The 14,465-nt window shown below is 39.0% G+C and overlaps 1 protein-coding gene across 1 annotated transcript in view; it reads left to right on the plus strand.

Moving 5' to 3' along the window:
• KIF23 (kinesin family member 23) overlaps nucleotides 1-14,465 on the plus strand; it is a gene marked incomplete at both ends in the record, with an annotated part of 29,947 nt that overhangs the window by 11,161 nt on the left and 4,321 nt on the right. Inside the window, 16 exons of the mRNA XM_084240174.1 lie at nucleotides 99-204; nucleotides 758-894; nucleotides 1,104-1,213; nucleotides 2,216-2,386; nucleotides 3,648-3,689; nucleotides 4,347-4,459; nucleotides 4,617-4,738; nucleotides 5,924-6,026; nucleotides 9,455-9,534; nucleotides 9,620-9,739; nucleotides 9,888-10,014; nucleotides 10,312-10,470; nucleotides 12,116-12,273; nucleotides 12,874-13,047; nucleotides 13,658-13,837; nucleotides 14,077-14,388. Coding sequence (XP_084096300.1) covers nucleotides 99-204; nucleotides 758-894; nucleotides 1,104-1,213; nucleotides 2,216-2,386; nucleotides 3,648-3,689; nucleotides 4,347-4,459; nucleotides 4,617-4,738; nucleotides 5,924-6,026; nucleotides 9,455-9,534; nucleotides 9,620-9,739; nucleotides 9,888-10,014; nucleotides 10,312-10,470; nucleotides 12,116-12,273; nucleotides 12,874-13,047; nucleotides 13,658-13,837; nucleotides 14,077-14,388 — 2,214 coding nt within the window. The remainder of the gene's footprint in view (nucleotides 1-98; nucleotides 205-757; nucleotides 895-1,103; nucleotides 1,214-2,215; nucleotides 2,387-3,647; nucleotides 3,690-4,346; nucleotides 4,460-4,616; nucleotides 4,739-5,923; nucleotides 6,027-9,454; nucleotides 9,535-9,619; nucleotides 9,740-9,887; nucleotides 10,015-10,311; nucleotides 10,471-12,115; nucleotides 12,274-12,873; nucleotides 13,048-13,657; nucleotides 13,838-14,076; nucleotides 14,389-14,465) is intronic.

Raw genomic sequence — 14,465 nt, forward strand, 5'->3', positions numbered from 1 at the left:
AGTGTTTACAAAGATATCTCTAAGTTTTAGCACATGTATTTCTAGTGTAGATACAGTGGGATAGCATTTATGTGCTTTTAATTTTTCCTTCTCCACAGACTCAGTATTCATTTAAACAAGTATTCAGCACTCATACGACCCAGAAGGAGCTCTTTGATGTTGTGGCTAACCCCTTGGTAGATGACCTCATTCATGGCAAAAATGGTAGGATTATTGGCATTTCGCTGGGTTTTCCTTTTTCTCCTCCTGTGATGAAACTTAATTGATGTTTGCCTATTTGGTTTACATTTGACCTTCAGTTCAGCTTTAATTTGTCAGGATGGTATTAAACTGAGTTAAATAGTGTTTTTTGTTATTTTATTTTATAAAGATTTCATTTATTTTTGCATAGAAGAGCTGGGGTGTAGACCAGAGGTACGGGGGTGAGAGGATTCACAGAGACAGAGTGGGGAGCAGAACAGGGGGATCTACTGAAATGCACTGCTGAGGGGAGCAGGGAGCAAGACAGGCGAGGTCTGCTGAGCCATATGTGGGTAGGTCCGTGGCTGGGGATCCAACTCAGGCTGCCATCCATGGTGGGCCTTCTTGGTGAAAGTGCTGAGACTTAACCCCCTAGGCCACCAGGGAGGCCCTGATTGTTGTTGTTGTTTTTTTTTTTTTTTTTCAATACAGTGAAGAAATAGTACAAGTGGAGGTCTTTAAGATAAATCCAGTATGACTTTTAATGTGTAACTCCATGTGTCTTGCTGCATTATAGGTCTCCTTTTTACATATGGTGTGACAGGAAGTGGAAAAACTCACACAATGACTGGTTCTCCAGGGGAAGGAGGGCTGCTTCCTCGTTGTTTGAACATGATCTTTAACAGTATAGGCTCTTTCCAAGCTAAACGATATGTAAGTGTAATTCCTTTGTGTTGTGATCATTTCATTTCGGACACAGGATCCCAGATGCCTGTGGTACAGTAGTGTAGAGAAGTAAAGCACAGCATACATTTTGAAATCTCTTAAATGTGCTTAAAAATATTAAATGTTTTTTTCTTAAATGTGTTTCTCACTAAAGTCAAGTTTTAAGAATCATCATCTGCTTTTTGCCCCCACTTCAGGTTTTTAAATCTAATGACAGGAATAGCATGGACATACAGTGTGAAGTTGATGCCTTATTAGAACGGCAGAAGAGAGAAGCCATGCCCAATCCAAAGACCCCCTCCAGCAAGTAAGGGATTGCATTTGCGTATAGGTTGGCCTAAGGGAACCCTGTCTGTTTTCTTCAGGCGTAGGAAATGGCAAACGTGAACTGGAAAAGTTGTTCTGACAGCTGACTTTAGTGAGCACAAAGTTGAGGAATGTTCTTTTTTTTTTTTTTTTTTTTTAAGATTTATTTATTTATTTAATTATACAAGCACTGGGCACAGTCAGAAGCACGGAAGGGTGAGAGAATTCACCAGAGCAGGGAGCAGAACAGACAGACTGACGAAATACACTGCTGAGGGGAGCAGCAGGTGAGGCAGAAGAGGTCTGCGCGCCATGTGGGACCCTTGCCAGCTGGCCGGGGATCGAACTGGCGCTGCAGAGGCTGCAGGCAGCTTCACAGCCCAGTGCTCAACCACTGAGCCACCAGGGAGGCCCTGAGGAACGTTCTTAAGTTTACTTGCTCAGAAATTCTCTTTGATTTTGAGCAAACTGCCCTACAGCCTCTGGTTTGAGGTATGCCTAGGTAGGAGAGAGAGTAAAAGTCAAAGCTGTGTGTCTGGGAGGACATGGGTGTGCTGTTGGCTCACTCTTGAGTGTGAAGGAAGTTACTTTCACATTTCTGATTGTAATGGCAAGTCATTTATGTTTTAATCTTTTAGTCTCATGGTCTTTCACCTTTTTTTTTTTTTTTAAAGATTTATTTATGCATACAAGATCTGGGGTACAGGCCAAAGATGTGGGGGGTGAGAGGATTTACCAGAGACAGAAAGGGGATCAGAGCAGGTAGACTGACTGAAATACACAGCTGAGGGGAGCAGTGGGCGAGACAGGAGAGATCTTCTTTGCCATGTATGTGCGTTGCTCCCTGGCCAGCTGGGGATCGAACTCATGCTGTGGAGGCTGCTGATTGCTTCATATTGCAGCGCTAACCCCTTGCACCACCAGGGAGGCCCTGGTCTTTCACTTTTAATACTGACTCACAATGCCTAAGATCAGACTATTTGGCTTTTTTTTCTTTTTTCAGACGACAAGTAGATCCAGAGTTTGCAGATATGATAAATGTACAAGAATTTTGCAGAGCAGACGAAGTTGATGAAGATAGTGTCTATGGTGTATTTGTCTCTTATATTGAAATATATAACAATTACATATATGATTTATTGGAAGAAGTGCCATTTGATCCCATAAAACCTAAGTAAGTAAAACCTAAGTAAAAGGAAGCTCTTAGCTGCTTACATCTTGGGGAAGTCACTTCACCTCAGTGAGCTTTAGTGTCCTCACCTGTACATGAGGTAATACTTTTGTTTTCAGAATGAAACATTACTTGTATATCATGTAGTTGATGTTCAATGAATAGTTTTATTATTACCTAGATGTGCAATTTTATTAGGGAACCAGTGGGTTACGATAGCTCGAGAGACCTGAAAATTTATCTGATATATAAAGTTTTTGAAAACTTTAGGCCTTGGGCTAGACTGAGAAGGGCCTTCACCATAAAGGGAAGTGTCCATATGGACATGCCCTGGGCTTAACTTTCAAGAACCCGGACACCTGTAATGTTGGGAGTTCACAGCCTCTTTCACCATTGTGTCTTGGTACTCTCTATAGAGTGAAGCCTAAAGCTGTTGTCTGTACAACTAATAATCATAGCCCTTCCATCATTAACACAGGGTGACGTCTGTATTGTCATTTCACCAGCATTAGATGACTACTTAGATTTCTTTGGGTCTTGCCCTGCTCAGAGTATAGACCAATTATAGCGTGGGATCACAAATGATGAATATGCATTTATGTTATCGTGAACTCTAGAATCTCCTGTCTAAAATTAGCTTCCTGTTTTTGAGCTAATGGTTTAGTTCTTATCTCCTATGCTGTCTTTGTTAGGGTCATAAATAACATGAAGACCTGTGTCTTATTTAACTGGTGTGTATGTGTAAATGAACATTACTGGAGAAATGGCTAGTTTTAGAAAAGCATTAGACAAAGAGCAGATATCCATATATCCTCTTCTATTTACATTAAAAACTTTATACTTTCCCATTTGTTTCAGGTTTGTGTATACCTATTTTCCTTAACTTTTGTGATATTGTTACCAGTTTCATGTCTGTGCTCGTGCTATGTTTCTGTTTGGTTTGTTCTAGGTGAGATTTTTCCCAAAGGAGTCTGTCTTGGTTGTATGTAGTTAAAGGAAGTCTGACTTGTCTGTGTGTCTTGTAACCTTTCTGGTAACTAATGAGCTCACAAGGTGCTTATTTGGCACTGGGATACGAATTTAATTTCTTAGGGTGCCAGTTAGCTTGCCTTTTTAATCTGGTTAATGATTACGGTTTTTTAGTACAATGACAAAATATTACACGCAGAGGGGTACAGTGTGATTTGCAGTGAGGTGACATCCTCTGCATGCATCCTGTAAGCTGGCTGCTGTAGAGACAGTAACTTCCTTTTTCCTTCACTAGGTGGAACAGTTGTAGCATGCCCATGAGGAGCACAGATTTTATGTATGTGGTGGACTCTTTTCTTTAGGAGAAGGCTTATACTAGTAGTTGGCATGTTTGCATGTTGGTGGCTTTTCATCTGCACTGGGCAGGCGTCTATCTCTAAGCCCTTTGTTTCCCAGGAAGTCTGCCCTTTACTGAATGATGGCGGCTCAGGTGTCTCTATCCCACCACTCATAAGGTTGACGCCGAACTGGCAGCAACCTTTCCCACCGTAACCCACCCTGCCAGCCACTTTGAAAAGTTGCCACTCCTGGTATATACCAAACTTGCTCTGAATGTTTTTTGCTGACATGGAGGTCAGAACCAGTTCTTAGTGAGCTTTTAAAATTAGGGAAATGCTAGATTTTGAGGCTAACCCTGTGCATGTGATGTTGTTCCACTACTACTTTGATCTCTAGTTGTTTAGTCTTGTTTCCTATGCTTAGATCAAATTAGAGCAAAGTTTTTCAAACAAAATAGGTTCCCGTTATCTTGTTATAAAGCTAATCTTGACTATACATCCATATATTTATCCTACTACGCTTATCTTTTTTCTGGGGTCTTGCTTAGACTTATTCCCATTATAATAATGGATGTCATGTTGTTCAGCATTTTAGTGCCAGTTTTAAGTTATTAGTAGCTCCTAATTTAGGAAACTAATATTTTTTTTCCCCATAGAATTCCACAATCTAAAATGCTTCGTGAAGATAAGAACCATAACATGTATGTTGCAGGATGTACAGAAGTAGAAGTGAAATCTACTGAGGAGGCTTTTGAAGTTTTCTGGAAAGGTTAGAAATAAAGCTAGAATTAGAAAAATATAAAATGATAACTGTAACCCTGAGAGTTGCTACTATAATTTATAGTAATATTTTGTGGTGTAGTTAAAAAGCATCTATACTGAAATGATTGAGTTCCAGTTGATCGATGATTTATCTGTTCTCATAGGTCAGAAAAAGAGACGCATTGCAAACACACATTTGAATCGTGAGTCGAGCCGTTCCCATAGCGTGTTCAACATTAAGTTAGTTCAGGCCCCTTTGGATGCAGATGGAGACAATGTCTTACAGGTAAGAAAGTACTGTGTGGGCTTTTTTTTGTTGTTGTTGTTCTAACTGAATCTTTTATTTTTAGTATTAGAGTTCTATCAAGGGAGGTTTCATTGCAAATGAAGACTGTTCTAGAATTAATATGTAGGCAGGTGATTCCTTTTTTTAACTGTTCCACTAGATATTGTTTTGGGAAACTAATCTTAGAACCTGGAATTTTGCTGTGAGAAAGGTTTACAGATCTTTATCTCTTTAATAAAGGAGATAAAATAAGAAGAATGTGTGATTCCCTATTTTATCTCAAAGGCTCATTTTCTATGAGGAAATTCAGTTAACGGTTTTAATGGTACAAACCAGAGATGGCCAGTACTAAATTATTCTTCTCTTGGCCAAGAGGCCAGTAGGGTCCCCCCATCTGTTGATCACTATTTACTGTTGGGCCAGTCATACCACAAAGCTTCTGCCAGTTAGTTACAGCATTTGAGCCTGGATATAAATCATTTAATAACTTAAAGCTATTAAAGTATAATTCCATTCAAAATGTATCATGAAATCATAGTATCATGCAGGTTTCTAGATGGCATGAGGAGATGGTACAGAAGACAGCCAGGATTTGAATTCTGATTCCCACTAACTTACTAGCTTTCTGATATAACTGTAGTAAACTCATTGTGTGGATTAAAGGAGGTAATGCATGTGAAGTTCTTAGTCCCATGCTTGGCTTATAGACAGTGTTCCATAAATGTTAGCTAGAAAATGCTTCCAAGTCAAGCCTCCATATATACCAGATTTCCTTTGAATCATATCTAATATTAAAGTATATTCAAAGTATATTGACTTTATTCAAGTATTATGAAATTGTTGTATCATTAAATGTCGATGATAGATTATTTAGCAGACATTTATTGAGCTCCTGGTGAGTGCTAGGCATGTCCAAGGTGCTGGGCCCAGTGATTGAAAGGCAGAGGTCCTGCTCTCATGGAACTTACAGTATAACGTGGACCAGACGCTAGCCAAATTGTCATTTATGTCACCAGTATATTTACCTTATATGTTTAGCAGACTTTTCCCTCCAAGCAAGTATCCTATAGATTTTGTATTGTGCAAATAATATATTCCTAAGACTTAATAATTTATTGATTTGAATATATTTAAAGGACATTGTAAAAGTTACTTTATCGGCATTATGATTGCTCTTCCTTTCAGGAAAAAGAACAAATCACCATAAGCCAGTTGTCCTTGGTAGATCTGGCTGGAAGTGAAAGAACTAACCGGACAAAAGCAGAGGGGAACAGATTACGGGAAGCTGGTGAGCAGAGCTGAGCACTTGCTACTTATTGCTGAAATTTTAAAAAACTTGCAGTACCAGTTTTTCATCTGCTTATTGATAGATGGTTCAAGTGTAACTCATCAGTGTGATCAATTAGAGGCCAAGTTCAGTGGTCTGTGCTATTTCTTCAGTTATAATACCCATTTCTTTCATAATGAGGAAAAGTGACTACAGTAAGTTATATTCAGATTGAATGAGTCTTTTTTATATATGTGTGTGTGTGTGTGTGTGTAGAGAGAGAGAGAGCGCGTGTGTACACACTTAGTATTATCAGTACTACTTTCTTAAGGTTACATGATTTAATAGTTACTCCAAAATTCATAGCAGTAAAATCAGTTTCGGGAGGTAGAGCAAAATCTTTGAACACAAAATCCAATTGAAGGGAAATCTGTGTTTTTTTTTGTTTTTTAAACATTTCAGTTATTATAGTCATTCATGTTAAGTTTAATGTTAAAAACATTTATTGAGTACCTACTTGTGTGCCCGGAATTGAGCAATGTAAAGGATAGAGCCTTGCCCTATGAGTACAAGAGACAGGCAGAGGACTAGGGGTTTCAGTAGTGTGATGAAGTGACCAAAGGGTGCTGTGAGACTAGAGTAGGTGTTTCATCCAGATGGGGATGTGTGCCTAAGAGGGGTTAGGGGAAGATGTCATGGGCTTTTAAATTGAGGAGTAAGTTGTATAAAGGATAATATTGAAGCATCCCTGACAGAGGCGGTAGCCTCTGTCATTAAACAGACCAAGTCCTGGGAGAATAAAGGAGGGGTCAGGGTAGCAGAAGTGGAGGGTGGGGGTTGGTAAACATGTTGCAACTGAGAGGCACAGTTATGAAGATCCTTGTCATTAAAAATATATTAATGTTGTTGTGAAGGAAAAATGATAGCTACCAATTACCAAGGAAGTAGTATGTATCATCTACTATGAATAGGCTTGGTTTCTTGATTATGAATTTTTGGGACTCTTCACCCATTTTTCAGGTAAGGAAATGGGTTGGGAGTGATTACATTATTTTCTCAAAATTGGAGTCTAGGTTCAAATGCAAACTTGTGTCTTTCTACTATTACAGTGTCCCCTTAACATCAATGAAAGATTTTTGCAGTGCAGAGAATTATTTTACCAAGGGCAAGTCTAGAGATAATGAAAAGTAGTCAGGAGCCTTTTGCAGTAATTCAGATTAACTGTTGTGTGATCTGGAGGCAAAGGTCTGATAAAACTACAGGTAGTTAGGAATTGGCTGATATGGTAAAGAAGAGGACAAATCAAGGAGGGTTCTGATGTAGCAGCAGTTTGACGGTGCAGGTTGGCAATTAATGTGCTTTGTGTTGGCTATGGTCTTGCCATTCAAGTGGAAGTGCCCCAGAATTGGATGCAGAGTTACATGGATTTGGAAGAGAGATAAGGAGTTGAGGTTTACGATTTTGCCAACAGAGAAGTGCTTGAAGTAATGGGGGACATGAGATTATTCATGGAACACAGAAAGGAATAGCTGAGAGCAGCGTCTTGAGGAACAGCTAAAGAGATTTAATGATTAATTTTTTTCCCTTTATTGAGGTAACACTGGTTTACAACACTGTGATGTGACTCAGGGGAACAGGCTCACACCCCCTCAGGGGCTCATAAAGAGCCCAGGAAGGAGAGGTGGTAGTAGCTAGGCAACTTGAGGGATTAGGAAATGACTAAAATATACATGCACACATTGTATATGTCTATATGAGATGATAGAGGAAGGATTAACCTTAATGGAAAAGTTTAGCTGGGTTGGGAACAAAACAGTACAAATCTAAGGGTTCTGATATCAGCCTTGGGGGAGAAAAACCAGAAAGCACTATCACTTACTATGGATGAAGAACAGGGGTGACAAAAGTCAGGTCGTGAGATCTAGAAAAGGAGACTCTGGCTGGGGCATATGGTATATAAGACCACCTAGAGGTGGTGCAGTTTTGAGTGGTAAGGTTTGGGATTGCATTGGGTTTGGTTGTGCAGCTTACAATGGTAGAGAGAGGTTTTGCAGAAGTTGAATATGGGGCTGTCTGACAGTACGTGCCAGGCTTCCTCTGCGGAGACACCAAAATGACCTAAGAACGGGCAAGTAGGGGGAACATTTGAAGGCAGCAGCAAGGAAACAGGAAAATGTTGCTGGCCATTCTCTGCTTACCATTTTTATAAAACATCATGTTTGGGAAAACAAGCAACATTTACCAAAAAAGTGGGGGGTAGCACTACCCTCCTGGGGAGATAAAGGGTAAGGCTGAAGGTCTCTGCGTCATGGTGCAGGGTAAAGCCTATTGCACACTTCTTAGAATATTTCTGAAAATAAAATATAAAATACATAGGGTTAAAAGGAAACTAATTAGAATGAAATAACATTTTAAAAAGTATTCTTAAAACATTTCTCATACAGTAAAGGTATTGTAAAAATATTTGCTTTTGATTAAAATCATAGGTGATTTTTTTTTCACAAGCATTCATATATCACTAAAGGAGTTGCTAGTTTCAGAGATCAGTAAAAATAAAGACATAATTTACTTTCCATCCAACCAGTCATGGAGATTTCATGAAACGTACCCTTTAACAAGATGGACCCCCTGTGAAGACCCCCTGTGAAGAACCCCTGGCTGTCAGGGTCATTCTTTAAGAGGCGTAAGGATGCAGGATGTCTGTTAACAGGACTATGTGTTCTGGAGAGTATGGTAGACACGAGCCAACTGTGAGCTAGGTTAAGATGTAGAAATCAGGCATCATGGAATAACACAGGCCTGCATTTGATGTACAGACAGGCCTGCATTTGAAAAGCTGCCAAGGATGAAAATGTGTGCCTTTAGGTGACCTTAATCAAGGTTCCAAAATGAACAAATTTTTATGTACTTTGGGGGACTATGTAAGTTGAGATCTCCTGCATCATTGGAGCTTAATTTGTCAGACTGCCTTCTCTCGAAATCCAAACAAGAGGTGAGAGGTCAGAGATATAACAAGTGTGTCACCTAAGGAATCCTTGGTTAAACTCAGAGGAAATGGTTGGCTTCTGACTTAAATGTAGCCTGAAATGGCCATGCTTTAGAAAAAGTATTTTAATGTGATATTAATCATCTGCATTTAATACACGCTTCCAAAGTTTAAGATTTAGAAGAAATACTAGGCACCATGAACTGTAATGCTACATTTAGTGGTACCCTTTTGATAGACACCCCCGAAGGGCATGGTATTTCACGTCTTCTGAAACATTGCTATTAAAATACTCCTAAAATACTACCAGACCACTCCTGCGCAGCTCTTTAAATTGAACCACTAGACCCTGTTACTTGTGATTACTATCTAATAGTTCTATGAAGCAGATGTTTACAGGCTGACTGGCCACATTGCCTTTTCTGTTGTTTTCAAATATTTTTTTTGTGTACTTTTCTGCAAGGTAACATTAATCAGTCACTAATGACTCTAAGAACATGTATGGAAGTCCTGAGAGAAAACCAAATATATGGAACTAATAAGGTAAGCGACAATCTTTGATCATTTGTCTAGTTTTGTTTGTGTGCATTTTTTGCCTTATGATTTTTGGATTTGGATGTATTTATAGATGGTTCCATATCGAGATTCAAAGTTAACCCATCTGTTCAAGAACTACTTCGATGGGGAAGGAAAAGTACGCCTGATTGTGTGTGTGAATCCAAAGGCCGAAGATTATGAAGAAAGCTTGGTAATTTTTATTTATTCTTAGAGCTCAGTTTTTCTAGCAAAAACAACTATTTTAATGTGGATAATGACATTTTGAACATTTTAAGAAACTGATACAAAACCACTGGTTATATAAGTGAACTAATAACCAATCTTTTTTATAATCTCAGCAAGTTATGAGATTTGCAGAAGTGACCCAAGAAGTTGAAGTGGCAAGACCAGTAGACAAGGCAATATGTGGTCTAACACCTGGGAGGAGATACAGAAACCAGATTCGGGGCGGTCCAGTTGGAGATGGTATGATTTGGTGTTACGACATCATCTGCCCACTGACTAGCCTTTTTCTCCTTTGAACCAATTTTACATAAGGGAATTATATCCCTTCCCCTTAAGAATAAAAAAAAAAAAAATCTGAACCAAAGTATGAGATTTCTTTTGTTATATATCATCACTATACTCCCCCCTCACTTTTTCTTTTTTATAGCTTTTAAGAAGTATCTGATTATGACACCACAAAAATTAGTTATTTGGACCAGGGCTTTAATCACAGTGCTAACTTGTTAAAATAGGCTGTTTCTTTTATATTCAACACAGAACTGCTGGTTACAGAAGTGGTTCTACAGAGTTTCCCACCTCTGCCATCATGTGAAATTTTGGATATTAATGATGAGCACACTCTTCCCAGGCTGATTGAAGCATTAGAAAAACGACATCACCTACGACAAGTGATGGTAGATGAGTTTAACAAACAAGGTAAGAGCCTTTTTAAATCATAAAAATGCAACTGAGTTAATTTTTAAAAATCTATGCTTTTATTAAGTAATTTGTCAGTGGTAGCATGCCATCCAGCCAGTAGGAAGGCACTGGGAAAAGCTGTATAAAATCAAAGGTCTTTTCATAGGCAGACAAGGGTAAGATACAAGGGAAGAGGGAATTAATTCAGGCTCAGGTAACCTACATGTGGGGAATGGAGATTGTGACTGATGAGCTCATTTTCCTTCATTTGGGGAATGGAAAAGCTTGCCTTATTGATGCTCACCAGAAAATTTCATATGGACCAGATAGGACTACATTCCTGGAAGAGACTGAAACTGTATAGGGCTTGTAACCAGTTAGGTTAGAAATTAAGTTTTGGTGGACTTAGCACCTGGCTCTCCAGTTTGGGCCTGTCATTTTCTTTTTCTAAAAGATAGATAGATAGATAGATAGATATAGATAGATAGATAGATAGATAGATAGATAGATAGATAGATTTATTTATGCATACATACATACATACATACATACAAGCACTGGGTACAGTCAGAAGCACAGGAGGGTGAGAGAATTCACCAGAGCGGGGAGCAGAGCAGGCAGAAGGACCAAAGTACACTGCTGAGGGGAGCAGCGGCGGGGCGGCAGGAGAGGTCTGCGCGCCATGTGGGACCCTCGCCCGGTGGCTGGGGATCGAACTGGCGCTGCAGAGGCTGCGGGCAGCTTCGCAAACCAGCGCTCAACTGCTGCGCCACTGGGGAGGCCCACTGTCATTTTCTTTTTAACAGCATAAGCTGCAATCATTTAAACACCAGAAAGTTGCAGTGAATCTTGAGTTCCGTGGTGGGGTAGATCATTAAGGATGGCGACTTTATCTTTGCATTTTTACATGCTCAAGGTATTAATTATTTAGATGGGTAGAAATTTCTCCATAGCTTTTCTCTATTCTAAAAAGTAAAACAAAATAAAAAGTTGGTTGTGTACTTTCTCCCTTTTTTCAAGTTAGTAAGTGGACACAAAGGAATAATACTTTGTTTCTAGTTCCTACCAGTTATTTGCAAAACACTTATAAAATCTCAGTTACTCTTTAGGGACAAATTACTTAATCCTCTATGTTTTAGTTTCCTTGTCTGCAGAATGGGGATTGTAATTGTTCCTACTTCAGAGGATGCTGTCAAGATGAGATAAGGTATTAAAATCATGTAGAAGAATGGCTTAGTCACAATAACTGTTCAGTATATGTATTTACGCCTCCTTATCACCATCAATTCATTTTGTCTTTATGAGAAAGAAGTTAGTGGTATTTGGTATAATAGGGGCTCAGCTAGGATCTAATTGACTAAATCTAGTGTCACTTTTGTTTTTGCATTTTTTTTGTTCAAAGAAGCTTACTATATAGGGTTGGAAAAGGGGTTCTATGATGCAAAATGAAAAATTTAATAATCTTTTTTTCAGTAATAAGCAGGAAGTATCTATGGAATGTCTTTTTTGTAGATTTGAAAACCAAATTTTAATTTGCTCCCAAACTTGTTAAAAGAGAGATTTGCTGCACAGCTACATCTTATATAGTGCTGGCTAATAAAAATTGATTTCGTTGTTTATTTTTGAAATTGGAGTAAACTTGGCCTGAATGCTTTTGTTTCAGCTATTACTTTTAAAGCTTTGTTGCAAGAGTTTGACAATGCTGTTTTAAATAAAGAAAACTATGTTCAAGGAAAACTAAATGAAAAAGAAAAGGTGATCTCGGGACAGAAGTTGGAAATAGAACGACTGGAGAAGAAAAACAAAACCTTAGAATATAAGGTTTGTTATGACATTATTATGGTGGATGTATGTGCTGGCCATTTAGCGCTGGCCTCTGACTAAGCTGTTCTGCTCCAAGGCCCTGTAACCTCTGCTTACCACAGCTCTTAGTTATTGATAAATCTTCATCTCACCCTAAAGAAATGGGAGTGAAAAGCATATTCAGTTTATGACTTAGATTTTAGCAACTGAAGAGAATGTTCAATGCCCAAATGGGCTTCTAGAGGTCTGTCTAGGATTAAACTTTGGTAACAACTTGATTTTTCACTCAGTAACTTTCAATGTGTTTGTCCTGTCATTTATAGGGTATTATTTACAGAGTACACATTCATACTAGAGAAAAGCTAATCTCTATTCTATGTTCACTATTTGGAAAACAGCCTTGAAAAATAGTTTTACACCTTAATTTTAGGGGGAAGTTAATTTTCACATGAAATACTATAATTTTGTCTTTTAGTAAGGAACTTGTTTAGAAGTCCTTCACTAGGAATGGAGGTAGAAATCCAGGTGAAATTTAAGAGGAAAACTGTATAAGCATGATTGTGAGATTTTGTAACTACATGAAATGTTTACGTACAAAATACTCATCTAACTTTCCAGATTGAGATTTTAGAGAAAACAACTACAATCTATGAAGAAGATAAACGCAACCTGCAGCAGGAACTTGAAACCCAGAATCAGAAACTTCAGCGACAATTTTCTGACAAACGTAGATTAGAAGCCCGGTGGCAAGGCATGGTGACAGAAACAACAATGAAGTGGGAGAAGGAATGCGTGAGTGTCATCTGCAGTGCTTACCTTAGAGATGGATAGATAGTATTTTAATTTTTTTTTTTAATTTAAAAAAAAATTTTTTTAGATTTATTTTTATTTTTTATTTATTTATGCAAGCACTGGGTACACTCAGATGTGCGGGAGGGTGGGAGAATTCACCAGAGCCAGAGCGGGGAGCAGAGCAGGCAGAAGCACCGAAGTACACTGCTCAGGGGAGCAGCTGGTGGCAGGAGAGGTCTGCGTGCCATGTGGGACCCTCCTCCGGTGGCCGGGGAGCAGCCGGGGATCGAACCGGCGCTGCAGAGGCTGCGGGCAGCTTCGCAACCCAGCGCTCAACTGCTGCGCCACCGGGGAGGCCCGAGATGGATAGTATTTTAAACTAGTGTTTTGAGTGTCTGTCTGGGGTAAGGTTTGGTGGCAGTAGTTAGCACTATTCAGTTTATTCTCTTTCATGACAAATTTATTGCATTATGAAGCATAGTTCACTCAGGAAGAACTGCAAAACTTCCTGAGTGAACTATGAGAATTTGGGAAATAAAATGTTAGGTAATCTGGGTGTGCTTGTTTGGTATAGTTGAATAGGAATAATATTACCCTTGATAACCTGCAGGAACGTCGAGTGGCAGCCAAACAGCTGGAGATGCAAAATAAACTCTGGGTCAAAGATGAAAAACTGAAACAACTGAAGGCTATTGTTACCGAACCCAAAACTGAAAAGCCAGAGAGACCCTCTCGGGAGCGGGATAGAGAAAGGGTTACTCAGAGATCTGTGTCTCCATCACCTGTACCTGTAAGTTATTGTAGTTGTCTTATAAATGAGTACAAGAGAAAATCTGTTCAGCTTAAGTGACAGTTTCTGTGAGAATCAGTCTTCTGTTTTACAGTTTACTTATAGTTCTAAAACTTTTATATCTATAAATTTAGTATTAGTTATAGTAATTTAGTGCAGATATCTTCATGTGATAAAATGTAGAAGAGTAACGAATTGTTTTACAGTTTTGCTCATTAATTTCTTTTCAATTTTTTTAGCTTTCTAGTAACTATATTGCTCAGATTTCCAACGGCCAGCAACTCATGAGCCAGCCACAGCTACATAGGCGCTCTAACTCTTGCAGCAGCATTTCTGTAGCTTCCTGTATTTCGGAATGGGAGCAGAAAATACCTCCGTACAACACACCTCTCAATGTCACATCTATTGCAAGGCGTAGGCAGCAGGAGCCAGGACAAAGTAAAACTTGTGTCGTGTCAGACAGAAGGCGAGGGATGTACTGGACTGAAGGCAGGGAGGTGGTTCCTACTTTCAGAAGTGAGATAGAAATAGAAGAGGATCATTGCCACAGGGTTGGTGCCAGTATTAATTTTAAGCATTGTAGCAATAGATTTTAATCGTTTGTTTGTTTGCTTGCTTGTTTGTTTGA

This window comes from Talpa europaea (assembly GCF_964194135.1).
Source record: "Talpa europaea genome assembly, chromosome: 8".
NCBI classification, from domain to species: Eukaryota; Metazoa; Chordata; class Mammalia; order Eulipotyphla; family Talpidae; genus Talpa; species Talpa europaea.